Source organism: Salvia splendens, chromosome 3 (assembly GCF_004379255.2).
Source record: "Salvia splendens isolate huo1 chromosome 3, SspV2, whole genome shotgun sequence".
Lineage (NCBI taxonomy): Eukaryota > Viridiplantae > Streptophyta > Magnoliopsida > Lamiales > Lamiaceae > Salvia > Salvia splendens.
The window spans coordinates 16,407,782-16,428,307 of record NC_056034.1 but is presented as its reverse complement, the minus strand read 5'-3'; the positions used below and the strand labels follow the sequence as shown (position 1 = coordinate 16,428,307).

Sequence of the window (20,526 nt, the reverse complement as noted above, 5' to 3'; positions counted from 1 at the left end):
GCTCTTACTCCTTCCGTCCCATAATAGATGTCACACTTTCCTTTTTAATTTGTCCCATAAAAGATGTCACATTTCTATTTTTAGAAAAAGTTCTCTCTCACATGAATATAAAAATTATATCTTCTCTCTCCATTTAACACACAAAACAAAACCTTCTCGTGCCGTCCCACAAGTGTGACATCTTTTGTGGGACGGAGGGAGTACTACTTTTTTCCCTTCTCTCTTACTAATAATATGGACCTACATGCAAGGCTGAGTACAAGAGTACTCAGTGGACATGTGCCGAAAAGCAAAACATACATTATATAGTTGTCAAGTCATCACAGTAACACACATGGGTTTTTCTTAAAAGACCCGAGCTAACTAAATTCTTTTGTGAGCTAAAAGTTTATCTGCAGACTAAGTTCTTTCATCATCTATAATTCATCATTCATCATTCATCATTCATCATTCCATCATTCATTGTTTTATCTTTGGGGACGACACACCAAACCGAGAGCACTATCGGGGCGTATCTCGTCTTGCAGAAAGAGGACTCCTCGACTCGGCTTACCACTTTCCACAGAATTTTTTCCGTTTAATTTTTCAGTTGTTTCAGTGTAATTTTCATTGTTTTATTTTCCGTGTAATTTCTGCCCGGCAAGTTTGTATCTCAAATTTCTCGACATTTTCCACAAACTATGCAACAACACTACAAAAATATGATAAAAGAACCGTGCATTTATTTGGTATTCGTATTAATGTTTTTCTCTATGTAAGGGGCACCATTCTTCCATGGAAATGAGGATGCTAACACATGCAACAAAAAGATAAACATTAATGTAAAAACTTCACATAAAAAAACATTTAAGACATCATTTTTACATACATTAAAATGTTTTTATTTAGAATAAATTCGAAATGCAAATATATTTTGTTATTACAGGAAGATACGAAGATACAGAAACCAACACAAAACAAAAATCATAAATATGACATAAAATGAAAATACAAGGGCTGATGGGGGAAAAATTTTAAGCGTACTATGTAAAATGATGTCTTAAATGTTTTTTCCTATGCGAAGTTTATTTAAAACAATCAAAGTTTTTTCTATGCTAATAAGGTCTATTTTCGCCGAATATCTTATTTAAGTTTGAGTCGACACTTTTGAGTAGGGATGTCAATTGGGCCAGCCCACCGGGTTTCGGGCCAACTCTATTCGGGTTGCGGTTCAATCGGGTGCGGGCTAATCGGGTTGTGATTTTTCCGGGTTATAAAGTTCAACCTTACCCTAGAAGCTCGGGTTTCGGGCTAGCTCATCGGGTTAATCGGGTTGCTACCGATAAAGTTAACATACGACTCATCCAATAAATAATGGTGAAAATTAGTTATATTTATAAAATGTAAAATATTTAATTATACTAAATTTGAGATATATGCTTAAACTCAAACATAAACATGATCAAATATTAATATTTGAAATTATGCAAAATAAAACATAAACATCAACAAATTTTAAAGCATGTTTAGAAATTTAAATATATTTTTAGTGAATTTGAAGTTTCTAATTCATTTATCTATTACTCCATTTAGTGATTTGGAGTATTATATTAATAAAAACTTAAAATATAATTTATATATTTAATATATAAAATGGAAAGTTATTTTTTCAGTAATATATATTGTAAAATAATAAATGAAGTGTCGAATTACAGTCAAACAAATAGAACAATAGAAATTTTATCAGGTTTCCGGGCCAGCCCATCGGTTTTTCGGGTCTGGCCCTAACGGGTTGCGGGTTAATCGGGTGCGGGCTACTTGGGCTGTAATTTTATCGGGTTGGAAATTTTCAGCCATAACCCTATAAATTTGGCTGGCTATTCGGGCCAGCCCACGGAGTGCGGGCTAAATTGACATCCCTACTTTTGAGGGCTCTATATTTTCATTACATTTCACTAATTTGCTATCTGGCTATATATGTTCATTACATTTCACTAATTTGCTAACTTAGCAATGCATATACATAAATTTATTTACCTAACTAAAACAAAATTTGGCCATTCCTTCCAAAGTCAGTGCACTTATCACATTATTTCTATACAATCCTAGAAGTAAATATGAATATAATTTCATATGAATATGTAAATGGGAATAATCGACCATACGTGGTTGTACCTTTAACTCCTTGAGTGTATTGACAGAGTTTAACATTTAGTGTAAATTTTTTATATATAACATATTTTTATAAATATTAAATCAACATTTACAGTAAATTTAGTAGTCAAACTAAATGGTCAAATAGAGTTTAATGGTATTTAGCAATGGTAGTGAGAGATAGTGAAAATATCAAATTATCATTAGTCTATTGATATGCTTTTAACATAGTTTGAATTAATTCCATTTAAATTTCTGAAATGTTTCATTATTTGCATATATCCGTTCTATTTTTATTCGATTCAAGGAAAGTGATTAGATAAAAAAGAGTTAATGGAGTATATGTCTGACTCTCAATTACTAATAATTAATTTTATACTGAAATATGAGTTAACTTAGTGGAATGTCTGTGCCAAAAATGTGTTAACGCTAATAGAATGGTGGGATTATTAGTTATTCAGTATTAAGTGAAATATGCATGTTCAATTTTATTTGAATGATGTTTACTAATTATTTATGTTCATCTTTAACCTAATTAATAATGCCAACAGTTTTTGTTGGTGAATTACTTTGGCAATTTTTTTTCAATTTGACATTTACAAATACTCTCTCCACTTCTGAATAAAAAATGCCAACGGTTGTTGGTGAATTTACTTTAAATATATACTTTGTTATACTATTATAATAATATGGATAGCAGTAAAATGCTAACTCTATATATTGTATAAACTCTAAATTATGATATTGACCATTAAAAAATGTCAACAGATGATAAAATAACAGCAACAAAATTTTTTAACACATTGTCAACACATCATCAGTCGTTGATACTGTGTTAACATTTTCTGTTGCTGTTATTTTGTCATTTGTTGACATTTTCTAACGGTCCAGATCATAGTTTGAATTTTATACAATATTTAAAATTTGCATTTGATTACATTTCTATTATTATATCTATATACGTGAAAAAAAAGGTTTTTCAGATCCATATAAATAGCCTTGCAATAAATTTGTTCCCTCTTCCATCTTGATGTTTATTATTGCGATATACTACTAACACAACTAATATTTCATATTTTTTACATGAACTTCATGTGTATAGATCAGAAAAGAAGAGAATAAAATTCAATCCAGTTCTTTTGATACATAAATGCTGCTAGTACTAATGTGGTGTCTTATTTTTTATGTTTCTAAGTTTTCTTTTAATTCTATAGGATATCGACACCTAATCTAATGAAACTTTCTAAAAGTTGGATTTTCCCACGAAATTTGAAATTGACAAATAATATCACGAACTTTACCCCGAGTCTATTATTTCCCACCAATGAAAAAATTCTGGCAAATAATATCATGATACAGATTTTTTTTGTAATTTCTTGACAACAACTTCGAGAGTTTCAAAATTTTCAATCTTTAAGAATAGTTTTTCTTGAAACACACCCACCAAATTTTTTCTTCAATCTATTAATATAGCCGGAATTTTTTCACTGGTGGGAAATAACAAACTCAAGGTAAAGTTCGTGATATTATTTTTCAATATTTCAAAGTTCGTGGGAAAACCATCTTTTTGAAAGTTCCATGATATTATGTGTCAATATCCCTAATTTTATCTATTCCTTTTCGAAATGTGAGATCCATATGTCCAGCTGATAAGATACTCACTTCGTTTGTTCATAGTTGAGTTATTTTTCTATTTAGGAAAGTTCTCTTATAATTGAGTAATTTCTTATATAGTAATAATTAACAATTTTTCTTACTTTTACTTTATTTTCTCTATTTTATTCACTTTTTACTTTTTTCTCTATGTTACTTTTTTATCTATCTATTTAACAAACTAAACATTCCTTTCTGAATTCGAAATTTTTTGTCTCAACTATAAGAGAACCAAGGAGTACTTACATCTATCATGACTGAAAAATGCATTAGATATTGTATAATGTGTAATTCTATTTCTTAAAAATGTGCAAAGCGTGTGACAGGACACGTAAAAAAGGTGGTGTTTGATATAATTTCTAGGGACATTAAAATGGAGCCTACATTTGTTAGAGCTTAAATATTTTCTTGGTGACCAAGATAAAATAGGGGAAAATTTGTAGAGCCAAAAACATATACAGATTCACTCTGAGAGGAAAAATGAATGTAGCCAAAATACATTTGGAGCTAAAATCTTATCTACTCATTGATCTATAAATACAGGTTCTCGGTACTCAAAAAATGAATCCTCGAATTATGTATATTTGAAAGTGAATTTTATTATGCTGAAACTTGAAGATTAGTCCAACAATAACCCAAAAGCCATATTTTATTTCCTACTTTAAAACCTTACAATAATTTAGAATATTGAGTCTTTTAACTCCAACTCAAAAGAATGATAATTTACATGATGATATTATATATAAAGTGGAGTAATAAGTAAAAGAGAAGAGTTGAGAATTTGAAGCAACAGGATTGAAGAAACACGAAATGCCTAAGTCCTACAAATCCGCTGTTCAAAAGGGAGTCATGCAACAAAGCCTTGTCATTCTGTTGCACGCCTTCTTTATTACCCCACGCTTTATGTTATTCACACATTTTTCGTTACCTGCTGCATGCTATGGCAAGAAGCCCACAGGAGGAGTACCTTTCACCCGAGATCGTGAACCGGGGCGTTGAGGGCTCCGGCCCCTACGCAGGCTCCCCTAGCTTCTCTGTCAGGGTGCACCGTGGCCTGCCCAATTTCCTCAGCTCCGTCAACCTCAAATACGTGAAGCTCGGGTACGGGTATCTCATCAACCACGGCTTCTATTTCGCGTGGCTCCCGATTCTTCTGCTCGTTTTTGGCACACAAGTGGGCAAGCTCACATGGGATGTTTTCCATTTGGAATACTACAACCTTGTTAACACACTTGTTTTTATTGGATTCTTGTCCTTGTTTCTCTATGTATGTCTTGATTTAACTCCTCGTGCCACTTATCTCGTCGATTTCGCATGCTATCTCCCACCAAATGACCTTAAGGTATGTGTTTGAGCCTCTCAATATTTCGTTCATTAAATTAGATCATTTTGAAATGAATTCTAAGAAATTGTTTGACTTTATAAAGAAAAAAGTTAGTGGAATGTGAGTCACATTTTTAATGTTAGTTTTATAATGAAATGTGCATGAAAAAGAGTTGGTCTACATACTAAAAGTAAATGGTTTTTTAAATCATGGACATCCCAAAATAGCAAAATGATTCTTTAAATCATTATGATTTCTGGTTAATTAATTCAATTAAGTAAAATTGAAAATTAAAATAAGGATGTGCCGATTTATTTTCCAAAAATAATTTAGATTATCGTGTAGTTCATAAAGTAGGAGAGTGAGTCATGTGTGTGTGAGTTTGCCGGTAGAGAGATTAATATCTGAGGTGAAAGGTCTCAGATTCGAATCGCGTGACTTTTAAAATTTAAATTTATAACCATAAACATAAGAGAATGAGTCATTACAAAATACTAGTAGTATAAATTAGATCATTATGATACATCAATAGGGTCTTGCAATTTCATGATGTTTTCCATTTGACCAAATCAGATCACAAGAGATGAATACCTAGAACTAGCCAAGAAATCGGGGCAGTTCAACGAGAAAGCGCTCGAATTCCAGCAGCGAGTTCTCAAGACTTCCGGGATAGGCGACGAGACATACCTGCCACGGGTGGTGTTCCGGCCGGGCTACACGAAAGACCTGACCGTGGGGAGGGAGGAGGCGGCATCGTCCATGTTTGGCGCTGTGGACGAGCCCATCGCCACCACGGGCATCCGCCCCAAAGACATAAGGATTCTAATAGTCAACTGTAGGGTACTCAACACCACCCCATCCCTCTCAGCCATGGTGATCAACCGCTATAAGCTGAGGCACACCATCCAGAGCTACAACCTAGGTGGCATGGGCTGCGCCGCTGGCATAACCGCAGTGGACCTCGCTGACGACCTCTTGAAAGCCTACCCAGGCTCGTATGCCTTGATAGTCAGCACAGAGGTTGTCAGCTTCACCTGGTATGGCGGGAACGAGCTGGACATGCTGCTCCCCAACTGCTTCTTCCGGATGGGGGCCGCTGCCGTGCTGCTCTCCAACAACCGCCTTGAGCGGTGGCGGTCAAAATATCAACTAAACCATGTAAGTGGTCCACTTTGCCATACAGGCCCAGTCCAAACCAGGGCTCTGATACCACTGTGAGAGTTCTTTTATAGGGCTCTTCCCAAAAAGCCCTTATATACTGTTTGAACATTTTCAATCCAAACTAGGATTCGCACCCGTGAGAGTTCTTTTATGGGGCACTTCCCAAAAGGCCCTTATATATTGCACATTTTCTAATGCTGTTCGTACCTTTGTGCAGGTGGTACGGACGCACAAAGGAATGGACGACCTGAGCTATAAGAGCATTCAGCTCAAGGAAGACGCGGGAGGAAAGCAAGGGTTGTCAGTGAGCAAAGATGTGGTGGAAGTGGGAGGGCATGCTCTCAAGGCCAACATTACCACACTAGGGCCACTGGTGCTGCCTGTTTCCGAGCAGTTACATTTTTTCAAGTCGCTGGTGTGGAAGAAGAGCAGCTCGTCCAAGCCCTACATCCCCGACTACAAGCTGGCGTTCGAGCACGTGTGCATACTGGCGACGAGCAGGAAAGCGCTAGACGAGATGCAGAAGAACCTGGACCTTACAGACGAGTACATGGAGGCGTCAAGAAAGACGTTGGAGCGGTTTGGCAACACGTCGAGCAGCAGCATCTGGTATGAGCTAGCTTACTTGGAAGCCAAGAGCAAAATCAAGAAAGGGGACAGGGTGTGGCAGCTGGCTCTGGGCTCAGGCTTCAAGTGTAACAGTGCTGTATGGAAAGCTATCAGAACTGTTAAGCATCACAACAGAAACCCATGGAAGGAGAATTGAACTATCAATTTACAAGGCACCATCATATAATCTATCTACTTACATAAAAACATTCAATAAACTTAATTATTTTCATGGATAGTGGTATGAGTTTACTGCCCACTCTAGTTTCTGATTGTAAAACTATTTCATTATTGATGTTAATTTTTCAGTGTAACATTCTTCTGGAAATTAAATACTATTGCTAAACAATTCTTTATTGCTATGAATCTGGTAAATACGAGCTTAATAAATTCCAATGTTTGCTCTTAAATTTCTCGACGAAGTAATTCATCTTGAATAATACGATGCCTTATAATTTGTCACCATCTGACCGGGCACGAGTATTTAGAAATGTAACAGAAAGTGAGTTGAAAAAGTTAGTGGCATGTGTGTCCTACTGTTTATGTTAATTTTATAATAAAATGTGAGTGAGATTGAGTTAGTGGAATGTGAGGTTCATTAAAAAATGGTAAAAGTGAAAAGTGACAAATTTTTAGGGACGACGGAAATGAAAATAAGTGACAAATTTTCAGGGATGGAGAGAGTATTAGTATAAAAATTCGACTCTTCATATAAAACTTCACAATAATTTTTGTGATCAAGCAAGAGTTATGTGATTTATCTATCACTTACACACCTCATGACATGAAAAATAAAAATGAGATAAAATTCCCTACCGTGTACTCCATTCGTTTGCCATTAAATGTCCTATTTTCCTTTTTACGTCCATCCACCAATAAATGTCTCATTAAATTTTTATCATTTTTGACAAATGATCTATATATTCAACTAACTCGCTTTACTCACATTTTATTATAAAACACATTCTACTAAATTTTTATAGTATTTTCTTTTATAAAGTCAAATAATTACTTAAATCAGGGCCATGTAACATTATTGGCCGACTGAGGGAGAAGTGCACCTTTATTTCAAAACACTGGTCCACTGCAGATAATTGTATCTCGACGCACCGGATGGTGTCACTTCCCCTTGTAATCACTCGCGGTAAAACCTTGATCCATTTTTCTCAATCAAGCTTATTGTTTCTCAAGCTAGTACAAGGTGAATCAAGATTGAATTTGGAGATCGGCTCCGATGTTCGGTCCTCGGGTTTTTTCTATTTTTGTTCTAGAATAGAGATATCATTCCTTGATTGTACTGAACTTTTTTTTTGTTCCGGGTTTGGGAGAGACGCATGACCCTCATGCGTCTCCTTTTAATGAGACGCATGAGGATCATGCGTCTCTCTTTTTTTTCGGATTTTTTTTAACGCATGCGTCTTAGGTAGAGACGCATCTCCCTCATGCGTCTCTTATTTTTTTTTTCACGGCCTTAGGGAGAGACGCATGAGGCTTATGCGTCTCTAATTCGAATTAAATCAGACGAGGGAGAGGCAGTAGCCTCACATTTCTCGCGTTCTTGCTTTCCCTTCTGGTGAGTGCTTCTTTCTTTTCCGTTTTGTCATCTTTGAATAGTTTAGTCACTTTCTTTTCATAATTTTAGATTGTTTTAACTGTATTGGGGAATTTAGTGAACCTTTGACGTCTAAATTAGCTTTACTCGCTTTCATTTTTTTGCTTGATCGTGTCATTTTACTTTTAATGTTTGTACATAAGTTGAATAAGCCCCTGCCGCTCTAGACTGAAGAAAATAATGTTGAAATTGAGGGGAAACGGGGGGTTAGATGAATATTGAGTTAGCCTTGGTGGAAATGTAGTTTGATTGACTTGATTTTTTATGATTTATATCAGCTATTACAGGATACGTCAAATGGGGCTCCGTTTGATAATCGTCAAAGTGGTAAATCACCATCATCTGTTTTCTCCTTGTTTAATCTCAAGGAGAAGAGTCGTTTCTGGAGCGAGTCTGTTATGCGAACTGGTATTATGTTGTTCTATATTCTTCAGTTTGTTTTACGTATATTGTTGGTTGCCTTTTCCTTCGAGTCATATGAATGTCATCTTTACTTACTTTTTTCCTTCTCTGTGATTGGAATTCACGGCATGCAGGTTTTGATGATTTGGAATCATCTAACCCGAGCAAACTTGATCCCACCAACTTCACCAAGGCAGGTACTTAAATGAGGCTAAGTGTTAATGTGTTATAGGGTTTCATTATTCCACCCCTTCGTAGGTGTGGATGTGTGGTATGCAGTAAAGTTTTCAATTGCCTGGTTGGCCTTGAATCACAAAGGTCTATAAGAACTTTAATGTGTCAGACTTTATTAGAGATTGTCTTTGCAGTATCTGGTCCTGATGAATGTTATCAGTTGCAGACTTACAGTAATTTTACTAGCTAAGAATTGCATTGGTTTGCATGATTAATTTCCTTATTCATGGTGTATGAAGTTCTTATGCCTTATATTTCACTTCTTCAGATCTTGAAGTTGTATTTTTTTTGGATATTAGGTAATATCGCAAATTATCTCAAGCTTTTCGAAGTTGACTCAGTGTACCTTCCCATGCCTGTAAACTTTGTTTTCATTGGATTTGAAGGCAATGGGAACCAAGGTATCTGGAGATGGCAAGATGCACTCATCACTTTTGCGAATGATCACTTCAATCATCTTACTGTTTTTACAAGGGGGATTTTATCTATGACTATCCCCAATGTTTTTGTTTTGCAGATTTTAAGCTTAATCCAGAAGAACTAGAGCGATGGTTCCCAAAAATTGATCATATATTTGAGCACACTAGAATTCCAAAAATTGGAGAAATTCTAACACCATTTTACAAGATTAAACATCGCCAACTTTCACCATCTTCCACTTGTCAGTCACATAAATTACAAGTACTGCTCGCACTAATTATTCTGTCAATTACTACTTTTTATTGTTGATTGAGTCTACTCTATTAAAAGAATTATAGTAGAGACCTCATGCCTTATCATATCACTTTCATGGTGTCATCATAATATAATTAAACATCGCCAACTTTCACTGTAATACCCCGACTTTTTCGACCTTTTATTTGTTCTCCAAAACGTTGTTTACGTAGCTGAAAATTTTGCCTTGAATTCTTTTCGATGATTAATAGAATGGGCTAAAGCTGTTAATAGAAATCGGGCCATGATCGTTTCCTTTTTTTATCAAGCCAATTCTTTTCTTGAGGGAGCCCAATTATTAAGAGCCCAAGTGAGCCTCATTGTTTTTGCAATCGCTCAAAATCAGCCACTCCCTTTCTGTTGAGGAATTTTTGGCCGTGATCTGTAACCACCGGAAGATAGGAACAAATCCAGTTCACTTGATGTTTATATACTCCCAAGTCTTGTAAGTTACACCACTTTCATTAAATTATAAAACTGAGAGAGAGAGAGGAAGGGGAGAATAAAAGTAATAGGCAGATTCTTCACCACACAAGGAGGCGACGGCGGCACTGCCTGTGCGTGTCCGGCAGCAGCGGCGATGAAAACATCCCCAACTCGACAGCGGAGCTGTCCGGGGCTGCCGAACAGAAGTTAAGAGGTGCCAGAGAATGATCGCGCGAAGAGAAGAGATGGAAAGCCAGGGCTGCTAGTTTTGTTTAGAGAAGAGAGAGACGTTGATATTGAACTTTGGGGGAGACAGAAAGGAATTTGGGGCTTGTTTTGGTGGGGTGAAACGACAGAAAGAGGAGAGTTGCACGGGAGCGACACCGACACCGGCGACAATGGAGGGCAGTTAACGGTGGAGGAGTCGGTTGGGATCGGGGAGCGGCAGCACCTGGGCGTGTTGACAGCAGGCTAGAAACTATGGCGGCGGTGAGTCTCGAACAACAGCAATCTGCGGCGGACAGCAACGAATGGTTGTCCCGGCCAACGTCAGGAGCAGCAGCAGCGACTTTGGAGAGTGCATTGCGACGATCATATCACCGAGAGAGAGAAAGAAGATAGGCGGAGGTGGAGCTGAGCTTGTCGAGCTCATCGCCGATGAATTTGACGGAGGCAGACAGGAGACGGAGATGAGTCGCTGAGAGAGGAGACGGCAAGAAGAAGATGGGGAAGTAGGTTCTGATCTTGGGTATTTTACATTTGAGAAGAGAAGAGGAAGAGAGTAGATGATGTCGAAATTTTGATAGAGATAGAGAGTGATGAGAGGATCTCGATTGGTCGCCCAATTGATTTGGGCTTTTGATGAAAATGGGGACAAGAGTTTTTGGGCCAGGGAGTATTTTTGTTTTGATCAGGCCGGCTGTCTAATTATTCTTGGGGCTAGATCATATGAAGTTGGATTAGTTTATTTATCTTAGCAAAGTCAGTGGAGTGATGGGCCTGTTAATAAAAACTTGGGAAGAAATATTTAGTTTTCCAGATTGGATGTTAATTTTCCGAGCCGAAGATTATGCTACGGACTATGCAAGTATGGACTCAAAAGAAGTGATATCTCCGCGAGCAAGAAAGATCGGACGGTGTAATTTTTGCACGCTTTTTGAGAATGGAACGGAAAGACAAGCTGAGGATTTTAAGTGAACGAGGTGGGCTTTATTTTAAATAAGGACTATGTCCTAAGTATATTTATTTTTGCGAAATATGTTTGTCATGCCATATTTTTGTGTTGCTATGCGACCTATCTGAAGTGGCTTTTGCCATGTATGGTTAATCGAATTCGGGTCTGACTAGGGAGTGAGTCCCTACTCAGGCTAGTGTACACCCCGCAGATCGTGTGCTATCTCTTTGAGTTGGCCGGTCTAGTGGCTTGGAATGTGGCACATTCCTTGTCTTGTATGTTCAGATATGGTATGGTGATGTTGATGATGTTGAGGTTGATGATGATGATGATGTTGGTGAGATGTTTTAGTGACTCGGACCCTTTCAAAGTTAAAACCCCGAGGTCACTCGTTAATGGCATGATAAATAACTTTTTTTTAATAAAATGTTTTCGGCATGAGTCCACTGAGTGCATCAAGTACTCAGCCCTGCATTTCTTTTAAAAAAATGTGCAGATTGAGCTGTGACGAGCGCGATGGGTGTTGAGCAGAGCTAGTGAAGATTTGTGTTTGCTTTTAAATGTTTCGAATATATTATGTCTTCATACATAATATTATTCTTCTCTCGAATGCTTCCGCTGAATGTTGTTTCTTTTGAGTTTATGTATTGTTGAGATATAATCCTTTTGAGTTGTCAATTGTTGAGATGACACTCTGATTTTTTTATTCAAGCTATTCCCATTTGTTTCGAGCTATGGTCGAGTTGTGTTGTTTTCCCCTTTCTTCCCCGCTTCTTTAATCCTCCCCTAGTCGCGATCAATCGTATTTTCTATCCTTAGAAAATGAGGGCGTGACATTCACACAGTATAGAGGGAGCATTTCTGATGCGCTATGATCGTATACTGTATTACTGTTGCTAGCTGAATAAAAAAAAAGCTTCAACTTAGAACCAAATAAAAACACAATTTTTTTCCTAACTATTTTAAAAGGTTTATTTTGGCTTTGTTTTGATGAAATCTTTCAATATGTTTTAGTATTGGAGGAGAGCTCCCAGTTCTGATATACGTTTTTAACTGATTATTATGGATAGAAGGTTTTTTTTTTGTAATAATGTATGCTTCTCTCAAGGTCTGGATTCTTTAGTTATGGAAGAGAGGTCAGATAAAAGGTTCAATATGAAATGTGTACTCCCTCCTTCCCACTCAAGATGTCCATGTCCACATTCTTGAGTGGCACGGGATTTAGGAGGAGTTAGGTGGAGTAAGTAGAGAGAAAAAAGGTAGTTGAATATTTTCAATAAGGAGAGAGGAGATAGGAGAGAGGGATTTATTTTCAAATATAGAAAGTGGACATCTTGAGTGGAATAAACTAAAAAGGAAAAGTGGACATCTTGAGTGGGACGGAGGGAGTACTATATTGGAAGAGAAGAGGAAAAATACCAAGGATATTGTAATGCAGAAAAGAACAGGATAGATTCTGAAATAGTTGGGATCATGATCATCCAGAAGAGTCTTTCTTTTACAATTGGTGTTGTATTTATATCTCGTTGCTGGTGAGTTCACTGACTGAATTTATACTGCAGGAGAGGCTTGTCTGAGTCTGAAATAAACTTTCTTAAGGAGGTATGTTTTATGATTGTGTAGCCTCTTTTGTACCCCTTTTTCATCAGGGTTATTCAATACATACTCAAGAAGTTCCATTGACAGTCTGATCACATTCAATTTCAAGTTTTAGGACAAATTTAATATTCTTCTCAACTAATTCATCAGACTTACGTTTGCTGTTGTTGTATGTAAGAAAAGAACCACACTTTACTAGTTTATGGTACCTGGTCATTCTCATATTCGAGCCATACATTCTAACTTTAAAATGCAGCTTTCTTCTGTTGCTACTATTCCACTAATCTCTACTCGAATTAATATTGCAGAATAAGACCTTGCAGACAAAGATTCGTCAGTCTGGAAATATTCCAGAGAGTGTTCTTGGTGTGTAGTAGTATTTTCTCTTTAGCTTTTTACTCTTTCCTGTTTGGCGAGATGACTAATACATTATTATATCCCTAATATATACATTTAATAATTTGTTAGCTCTTGAGAAAATCAAAAGACCTTTGTATGAAAAGCATCCAATGGCAAAGTTTTCCTGGACTATAATGGAAGAGACTGACACGGTTAGTTATACTTCCGAGTTCCGCCCATATTTTATGTATCTGGTTGTGACATATAAATTGAAAAATATTGCTGAGCTCTTCTAAGTAGTCATACCACCACTACTTTGCTATAACTTTCTAACCTCCTGACGGAATTCACTCAATTCTCTTTGGTTGAGATTTCTTTTCTGAATTTGATTCTAACAACTGGTTGGTTATGCAATACACAAACACGTGTTAAGTTTTTAATCAACCAGTCACTGTTGTAGCTTGCATCCCTATGTTTCTGTAACATCTATTGGTAATACTTGCTGCCTTTGAAGTTTTCAGCTGTCGTGCTAGTTCAGTATGTTTGAGACAAAGAAAAGTTAGCCTGACCTCTGCTGTTTCTCGCTTTCTTCCATTCCTTCTGTACCATCTATTGGTAGTACTTGCTGCCTCTGAAGTTTTCAGTTGTCGAGCTAGTTCAGTATGTTTGAGACTAAAAAAATTACAAAAAAAGTAGCTTGACCTTTGCTGTTTTTCAGTTTCTTCCATTCCTTTATCGGAAAATCACCCAACCTTATTTGTGATTCTGATGTGCTCTCTTTAATAAATGATTATCAGATAGACTGGTATAACAGATTCCTGGACACATTGAACAATGTTGAGAGGCTATATCAAGGGAAAGACACAGCTCATATGATACAGAGCAAAGTTCTGCAGGTATATTCTTCTTATGGATAATGCTAACTGATATATTCCTTAAGAGCGGCAGATACCAGTTTCATATCTTTAAATTTGGACTGGCTGTGACGATCAGATTGAGGAAGCTTTTATCGCCTTGTAATGAAAGCTTCTCTTTGGGAGGTCTTCTAGTATGATCTTTCAAAATATCTTGCAGTTTTTGGAAGGGAAGAATGAAAAGTTCAAGCCTTTTACTAAGAAAGATTTAGAGTCTGGAAACTTAGATGGTTTTCATGCTGAATGTCTCACAGATACGTGGATTGGAAATCAAAGGTGAAGTCTCCCTACTCTTCTCTCTTTACCCCCCTCGAGTCAAGATCTTGGTACTTAATAGTTGTTAGCCGTTTTATACCAGGTGGGCGTTCATCGACTTGTCTGCTGGACCTTTTTCATGGGGACCTTCGGTAGGCGGAGAAGGAGTAGGTACAGAACAAAGCCTACCAAATGTGGAGAAAACTATCGGTGCAGTTGCAGGTATTAGTTGGTCAGAGGAAGTGAAGTAAAACTAATCACAGTTATGGTATTCGGATAAGCTGCAGATCACCTGTTTCCTTTTCATGATTCCATGTATCTCTCTTTATATATTTATCTGAATTCTTGTTGGCCATTTTCAATTTGTGTATCTATATCCTTTTATTTCATTTTGTGAGGTCTATTTTTGAATCACGTCGGTACACCTTTGTCTGTTTCTAGTTGTCACTGTATGCGATATCCTTTCACTCCATATCAGTATAAACCTCCACCTCCTGATAATGGGAAACTAATGTTCTGTCTATTTATCTTTACAATGTTTGTAATGATCGAGAAATATCAGAATTTATGAGTGCTATGCGCCATTTATACTTTTACAATCTTCATGTAGAAAGCTTTTGCTGTAGTCATCAAAGGTGTTGTGAAATATATCTATTCGATGCGAAAAGCATATATTCAAGCTGTTAGTATCATCTATTCAATTGGATTTATGAGCTATATTTCATATCAAATGCTGCAGAATGATCATCATGCCATTGATATCCTTCTAGCTGAGATAGGTATATATGAGCTCTTTGCTTTCAGACACTGTAAGGGGAAGAAAGATCAAACTTTCACTCTGTGAAGGTAATGTGCTTTTGCTTAATGGATATCTTTGCCAATTTCCTCTTCATTCACATTTTAATTGACCGTCTACAACATCATAATAATAGAGCTTGATGAGCGCATGCATGATTTGAAAAATGAGCTCCAGTCTTTTGAGGGCGAGGAATATGATGAAAGTCATAAAACAAAAGCCATACACGCATTGAAACGCATGGAGAACTGGAATTTGTTCAGTGATACACATGAGGTTTGCTATTTATTTTTTCCAAGTTAGACATGTCTGATATATAATGTTCTTGGTTCAAAATGGAATCCTGACAATTGATGTATATTACTCTCTTCTCTTGTCTGTCGAAACCAATTTATTATCCTGACCACACTCTGGTCATGCAGGAATTCCAGAACTACACTGTTGCACGTGACACTTTCCTTTCACACCTAGGGGCAACCCTCTGGGGTTCCTTGAGGCACATTATTTCTCCATCCCTTGCAGATGGTGCATTCCACTATTATGAAAAAATCTCTTTTCAGTTGTTTTTTGTCACACAAGAGGTAAAGATATGTAGAAAAAAGCATTCTTTAGAATTTTAGATAAAGTATATCCAATCTTGTAATCATTCTTCGTTTTTTTGTGCAGAAAGTAAGACATATTAAACAATTACCTGTTGATCTGGAAAATCTAGTGCATGGGCTTTCCTCTTTGGTGTTACCTTCTCAGCAGGTTCACTTCAGCCAACACATGTATGCCTTTTTTTTCATTAGTTCTATATGCATCAACTTTGGTAATTTTGATTTCCATCTATATCTAATATGTTCTCAATAATAGTATGCACTTGGAAGTTTCTTATGCACGTAGTTTTGTTGTGACTTCTAGGCTTCTAGCCTTCTACATGTGGAAGCCTATACATTTGCAGTAGACAAAATGATGGGAAACCGAAATTCTAGTATTGCTTCTGAAAGTTCTAGGCTTCTAGCTACAGATGTTGTGAAACACATTGATAATTTTAATTAAGCTTTAAATGCCAACCAGGCTTGCCATCTAAAGCTACAGCCAGGGAATGTATTGCTAATTAACTGAAGGAAATCCTTGCTAAAAATCGTATATATATTGAAGTATATGGATTTCTGTTGGAACATCATATTTTGGAGTTTCCTGAAAGTTCTCTACCTTGATTAAGCGGGCATGAAAGAAACTAATGGGTCTAGAAAGTCAATGTTAAAGACCATAGTTGAGTACTTTTAGGGACTTGGTATTTGATTTTCTTAATATTCCTTAACCGTTCTTTTGTATGATGTTCTTGGAGCCTGTTCATCCCACTGTTAGACTAGACCACCTGGATTATCTCTTTCTGAGAGATGATTGAATTTTTTTTTCTTTGAGTTATGGTCTTATTATCCAACTTTTGACTTTTCCCATAGGTTACCCTTGTTTGGCAATGGCATTTTCAGTGGCTAGGAGAGCAGCTGCTGTACCTCTGTTACTTTCAGGAAAACACTTCGTACATATCTTGATTCTTCTATTCTTCAGCATCAGTTACTGAGGCTACATGGTCATGCTTCCTTGAAAGGTTTGGTTTTCTTTTCTGGTGCTTATACATATTTCGTACTCCATTGAAGTATTTTCCAAATTCACGTGAACAGAAACATACATATGTTGGTTTCGTCATATCCTAAAACAACACTCGTGGACTCACATCCATGTGTCTATCTGTGTGCATGTTCATTTACCTTAGATCACTTTATTTCAGAAAATGTGAGGGAGTTATCTCATTTCATTTTATTGCTAAGCAAGTCTCAGATGACCATTTGTCTCATGGATGGCATCTAAGTTGTGAAGTTTCTTTAACAAACAAAGCTTTAGAGGGGAAATGATGGTGGTGATTTCAAGAAGAAAACGGCTCTTTGTAGTGTCAAATTAAAAGCTTAAATTGATTGTAGCATAACAGATAGGATTTGGGCATTGCCATTAAATTTCTTCAAATCCATGGAAATGCATTGTGATTTTCATCATTGAGAAATTATTTTTCCTAGTAAGAAAATGGATTTAGATGCATCTAATAATAATACTCCCTCCGTCCCTTAAAAATATGAACTTTTGAAGGGGCACGGGTTTTAATGCACAATTGGTAAAGTGTTTGAAGTATTGTTAGTGGAGGATTGGTTCCACCTCATTAGAGAGAAAAAAGTTCCCACAAATAGAAAGTTCATAATTTTGACTAAAACGGAAATAGTTCATATTTTTAAGGGACGGAGGGAGTATCTTTTACGGATATGCGTTCAAAGTTTATGTTTGCTGATCTATATAAGTTTTAGGAATAAACATAGTTAGTTTCTAAGTTTATCGTCAACACGTAGTCCATACATGTACAATTTTTGGATTGAACAAATTGGTTCCCAAAAGTTTATTCTTGTGAAACTAAGTCCCTGTTTTTATCATGTGTAACTTGAATGTAAATGAATGTACAAGTCAATTAAATAGTTTAAATCATTCCTGAAAGTGCAGTGTATCCTTACTTTAATCACCATTCAAAGCCTAATTAATCATGTTTCACTAATGTATTTTATTTGTTTATATAGGTTTACATGCACAAAGCAGGTCTACACTGGAAATCCCCATCTTTTGGTTCATTCACAATGAGGATTTGTTAGTAGGCAAACATTATCAGGCCAGAGCACTCTCTGGTATGGTTGTTGTTGTTCAGTCTGAACCATCATCATGGGAAAGCCATCTACAGTGCAATGGACAGTCACTTTTGTGGGACCTGAGGTTAAAAATCTTGCTATTAGAGTGATCAAATGGACACAGATAATAGCATTTAAATCTTCAATCTTATTTCGTTATAATTACTATAGTAAATGTTTGAGTTAAGCATTTTAGAGCTAAATTGTTATCTGTTGCACAGGAGGCCTACAAAAGCTGCTCTGGCTGCTGTTTCTGAACATCTAGCTGGAGTGCTCCCACTTCATCTAGTTTACAGTCAAGTCCATGAAACTGCGATCGAGTTGGGACATGGTCTTAGAATATAGTACACATTTTTTTATCTGTGATTCAAATGAGTAGGAAAGAAGGCATGATATGGATTTGAAATTAGATGGAACGATATCTACGAAGAGAAATTGATTGGAGTAATTTTCACCTTTTAAATTCAGTACATGTTTTATTTAATTTTTTCTTTTCTTTTCACCAAGTTCCAATCTCTGTCAATATGAGTTTGTTAGTTTTTTTTTTCTCTTAATTAAAGGAGGATCAACGATGGTTCCCCATCTACCCCCGAAGAGACTCGGACCCCCGGCCTAACGGGCGGAGGTGAAGCGTCTTACCACCGAACTGCGCTTCGTTGTCAAGGTGGGGAACCAATGGGTCCACCTGCCTCTCCCTGGCACGGGTCCAGGCTTTTTCACCTCCCCCAGCTCCTGGGTCCAGGCCTTGGTGACTCCATTAGCCCCATTAGAAAATACACATTTTAGTGGAGAAAGAATCTCAATTTATTAGGTAGGGTGGTGTAAGTAGAAAAATAATGGGTCGCATATGGTAATATTGTAAAGAGTGGATTACAAATTTAATCCCTGAATTAAGTTTGCATCTTTTAGAAGATGTTGGAGTTTTAAAATGTTTTGGGAAATCTAAAATGCTTTAAAAGATAGAGGAGTTTTAAAATGTTTTAGAAGATGATGTTCAATAACATAATTAGTTATTGTGATATTTTGATATACTTAAAACGTTTTAGAAGATTTTGGAGATTAGGCATGCTTTGTTTATAAATATTTGTGTCTTGATTTTCATAAATCAACTTGCTCATCATTCCATATTCCATACATAGTCACATGCATGCTTTATCATTTTTTAGTTAAATACTACTCCATGAAGGATGGTATACTAGGATATGCAAAAATTTATTATAAAGTAATGAATAATCTTAGCATTGATTCATCCTTTTTAAAAAGTCAAAATCTACTCTACGTCCGAAAATGCAACAAAATACACAGATTGGGTCCGTGCACTAAAATATCAAATCGTACACACATAAAGAATTGAGAGTATCTCTTTACATTTCGGGATCGAGGATTCTGGAAATTATAGAACAGAAGTTTGTCATCTATAATTAGTGTGTATGTAGCTCGGTGATGAGCTTGTAGTCTCCTACTGCTATACGCTGTTGATCAATAAAGAAGTCCTCCCTTTCCCGTGGATGTAGGTTCTTGTAACCGAACCACATACATCTTGTGTTCGATCTATTTCTTGTGTGAAAGTTCTTGAAGTTCTTTCCAGTTGGTGATTCTTCTTGTTCAAGTTCGTGTCAGGAATTAACTTCACACGTTCAGTAATAGCTGAGTGGCATATTGTGAAGGTCTCTGATACGACCCCCATGCAAGAACCGCATCAGCCGGGCGAAGGGTCCGCACGCAAGGCCGAAAGCACGAAGGACGCGCCGACAATTGGGGAGAGTGATATGCGGGCGTCGATCGCTACGACCAAAGGGAGAAGAAACCGAAGGCCGCCCGACTTGTTCGGAGATTTCGTTTCCAAGTAGTGTTAGGAGTATTTATTTCCTTTTAGTTATTTCTTATTTTTGGATATTAGCTTATTTTGGTTATTTATTTATTTCGGGTTTTCTTTGTTGGTTCTTTCCCGAGATGCATTAGGATTAGGAGTCGAACCAACCCTAGGGTCCTTAGTCTATAAATAGTGCTATGTTCATTAAGTTAATCATCAATAAAATTTACGTATTTTTGCCCACCAAGAAAGAGTTTTACTACAAATCCTAGTTCGCCGCTGCCCGACGGAGAGCCTCCGCGCACAGCCGCCGCTAGAACCACCGCCGATCCTGTGCAGGACGCCGGGAGTGACTTGATCGCCGAGCCATCGAGCCGCCGATCAGCGTTGGGGAATTGAGTCCCTAACTTCTGGTGCTTTCATCCAGTACTCATGACACGATTTGAAAACAACAACTACAACCACAACAATGGCAAAGCCTTCTGGGGCTCGGGACGCCAGGATTCCTATCCGCCGTTGAGGTTTGGAGGCAGGCCGCCAAGAACGAACCGCCGCGAAGGTGGGGGGTTCCGGGGTCCACATGGGGACGACGGCGAGGGCGACACTCGCCACCCGGAGGAGACGCGGCTTGAGGAAACCAGCCTCGCGACCCTCGAC

At 37.2% G+C, this 20,526-nt stretch overlaps 1 protein-coding gene and 1 pseudogene across 1 annotated transcript; both read left to right on the top strand.

The window, feature by feature from the left end:
* Positions 1-4,722: 4,722 nt before the first annotated feature.
* Positions 4,723-7,235, top strand: LOC121793890 (3-ketoacyl-CoA synthase 10-like). The gene is made up of 3 exons (XM_042191913.1): positions 4,723-5,128; positions 5,684-6,268; positions 6,489-7,235. The coding sequence occupies exons 1-3, from the start codon at positions 4,727-4,729 to the stop codon at positions 7,035-7,037; spliced, it is 1,536 nt and encodes a 511-aa protein (XP_042047847.1). The 5' UTR covers positions 4,723-4,726; the 3' UTR covers positions 7,038-7,235.
* A 3,513-nt stretch (positions 7,236-10,748) lies between these two features.
* On the top strand, positions 10,749-18,558 carry LOC121796664 (annotated as a pseudogene).
* The last annotated feature ends 1,968 nt before the right edge of the window (positions 18,559-20,526 follow it).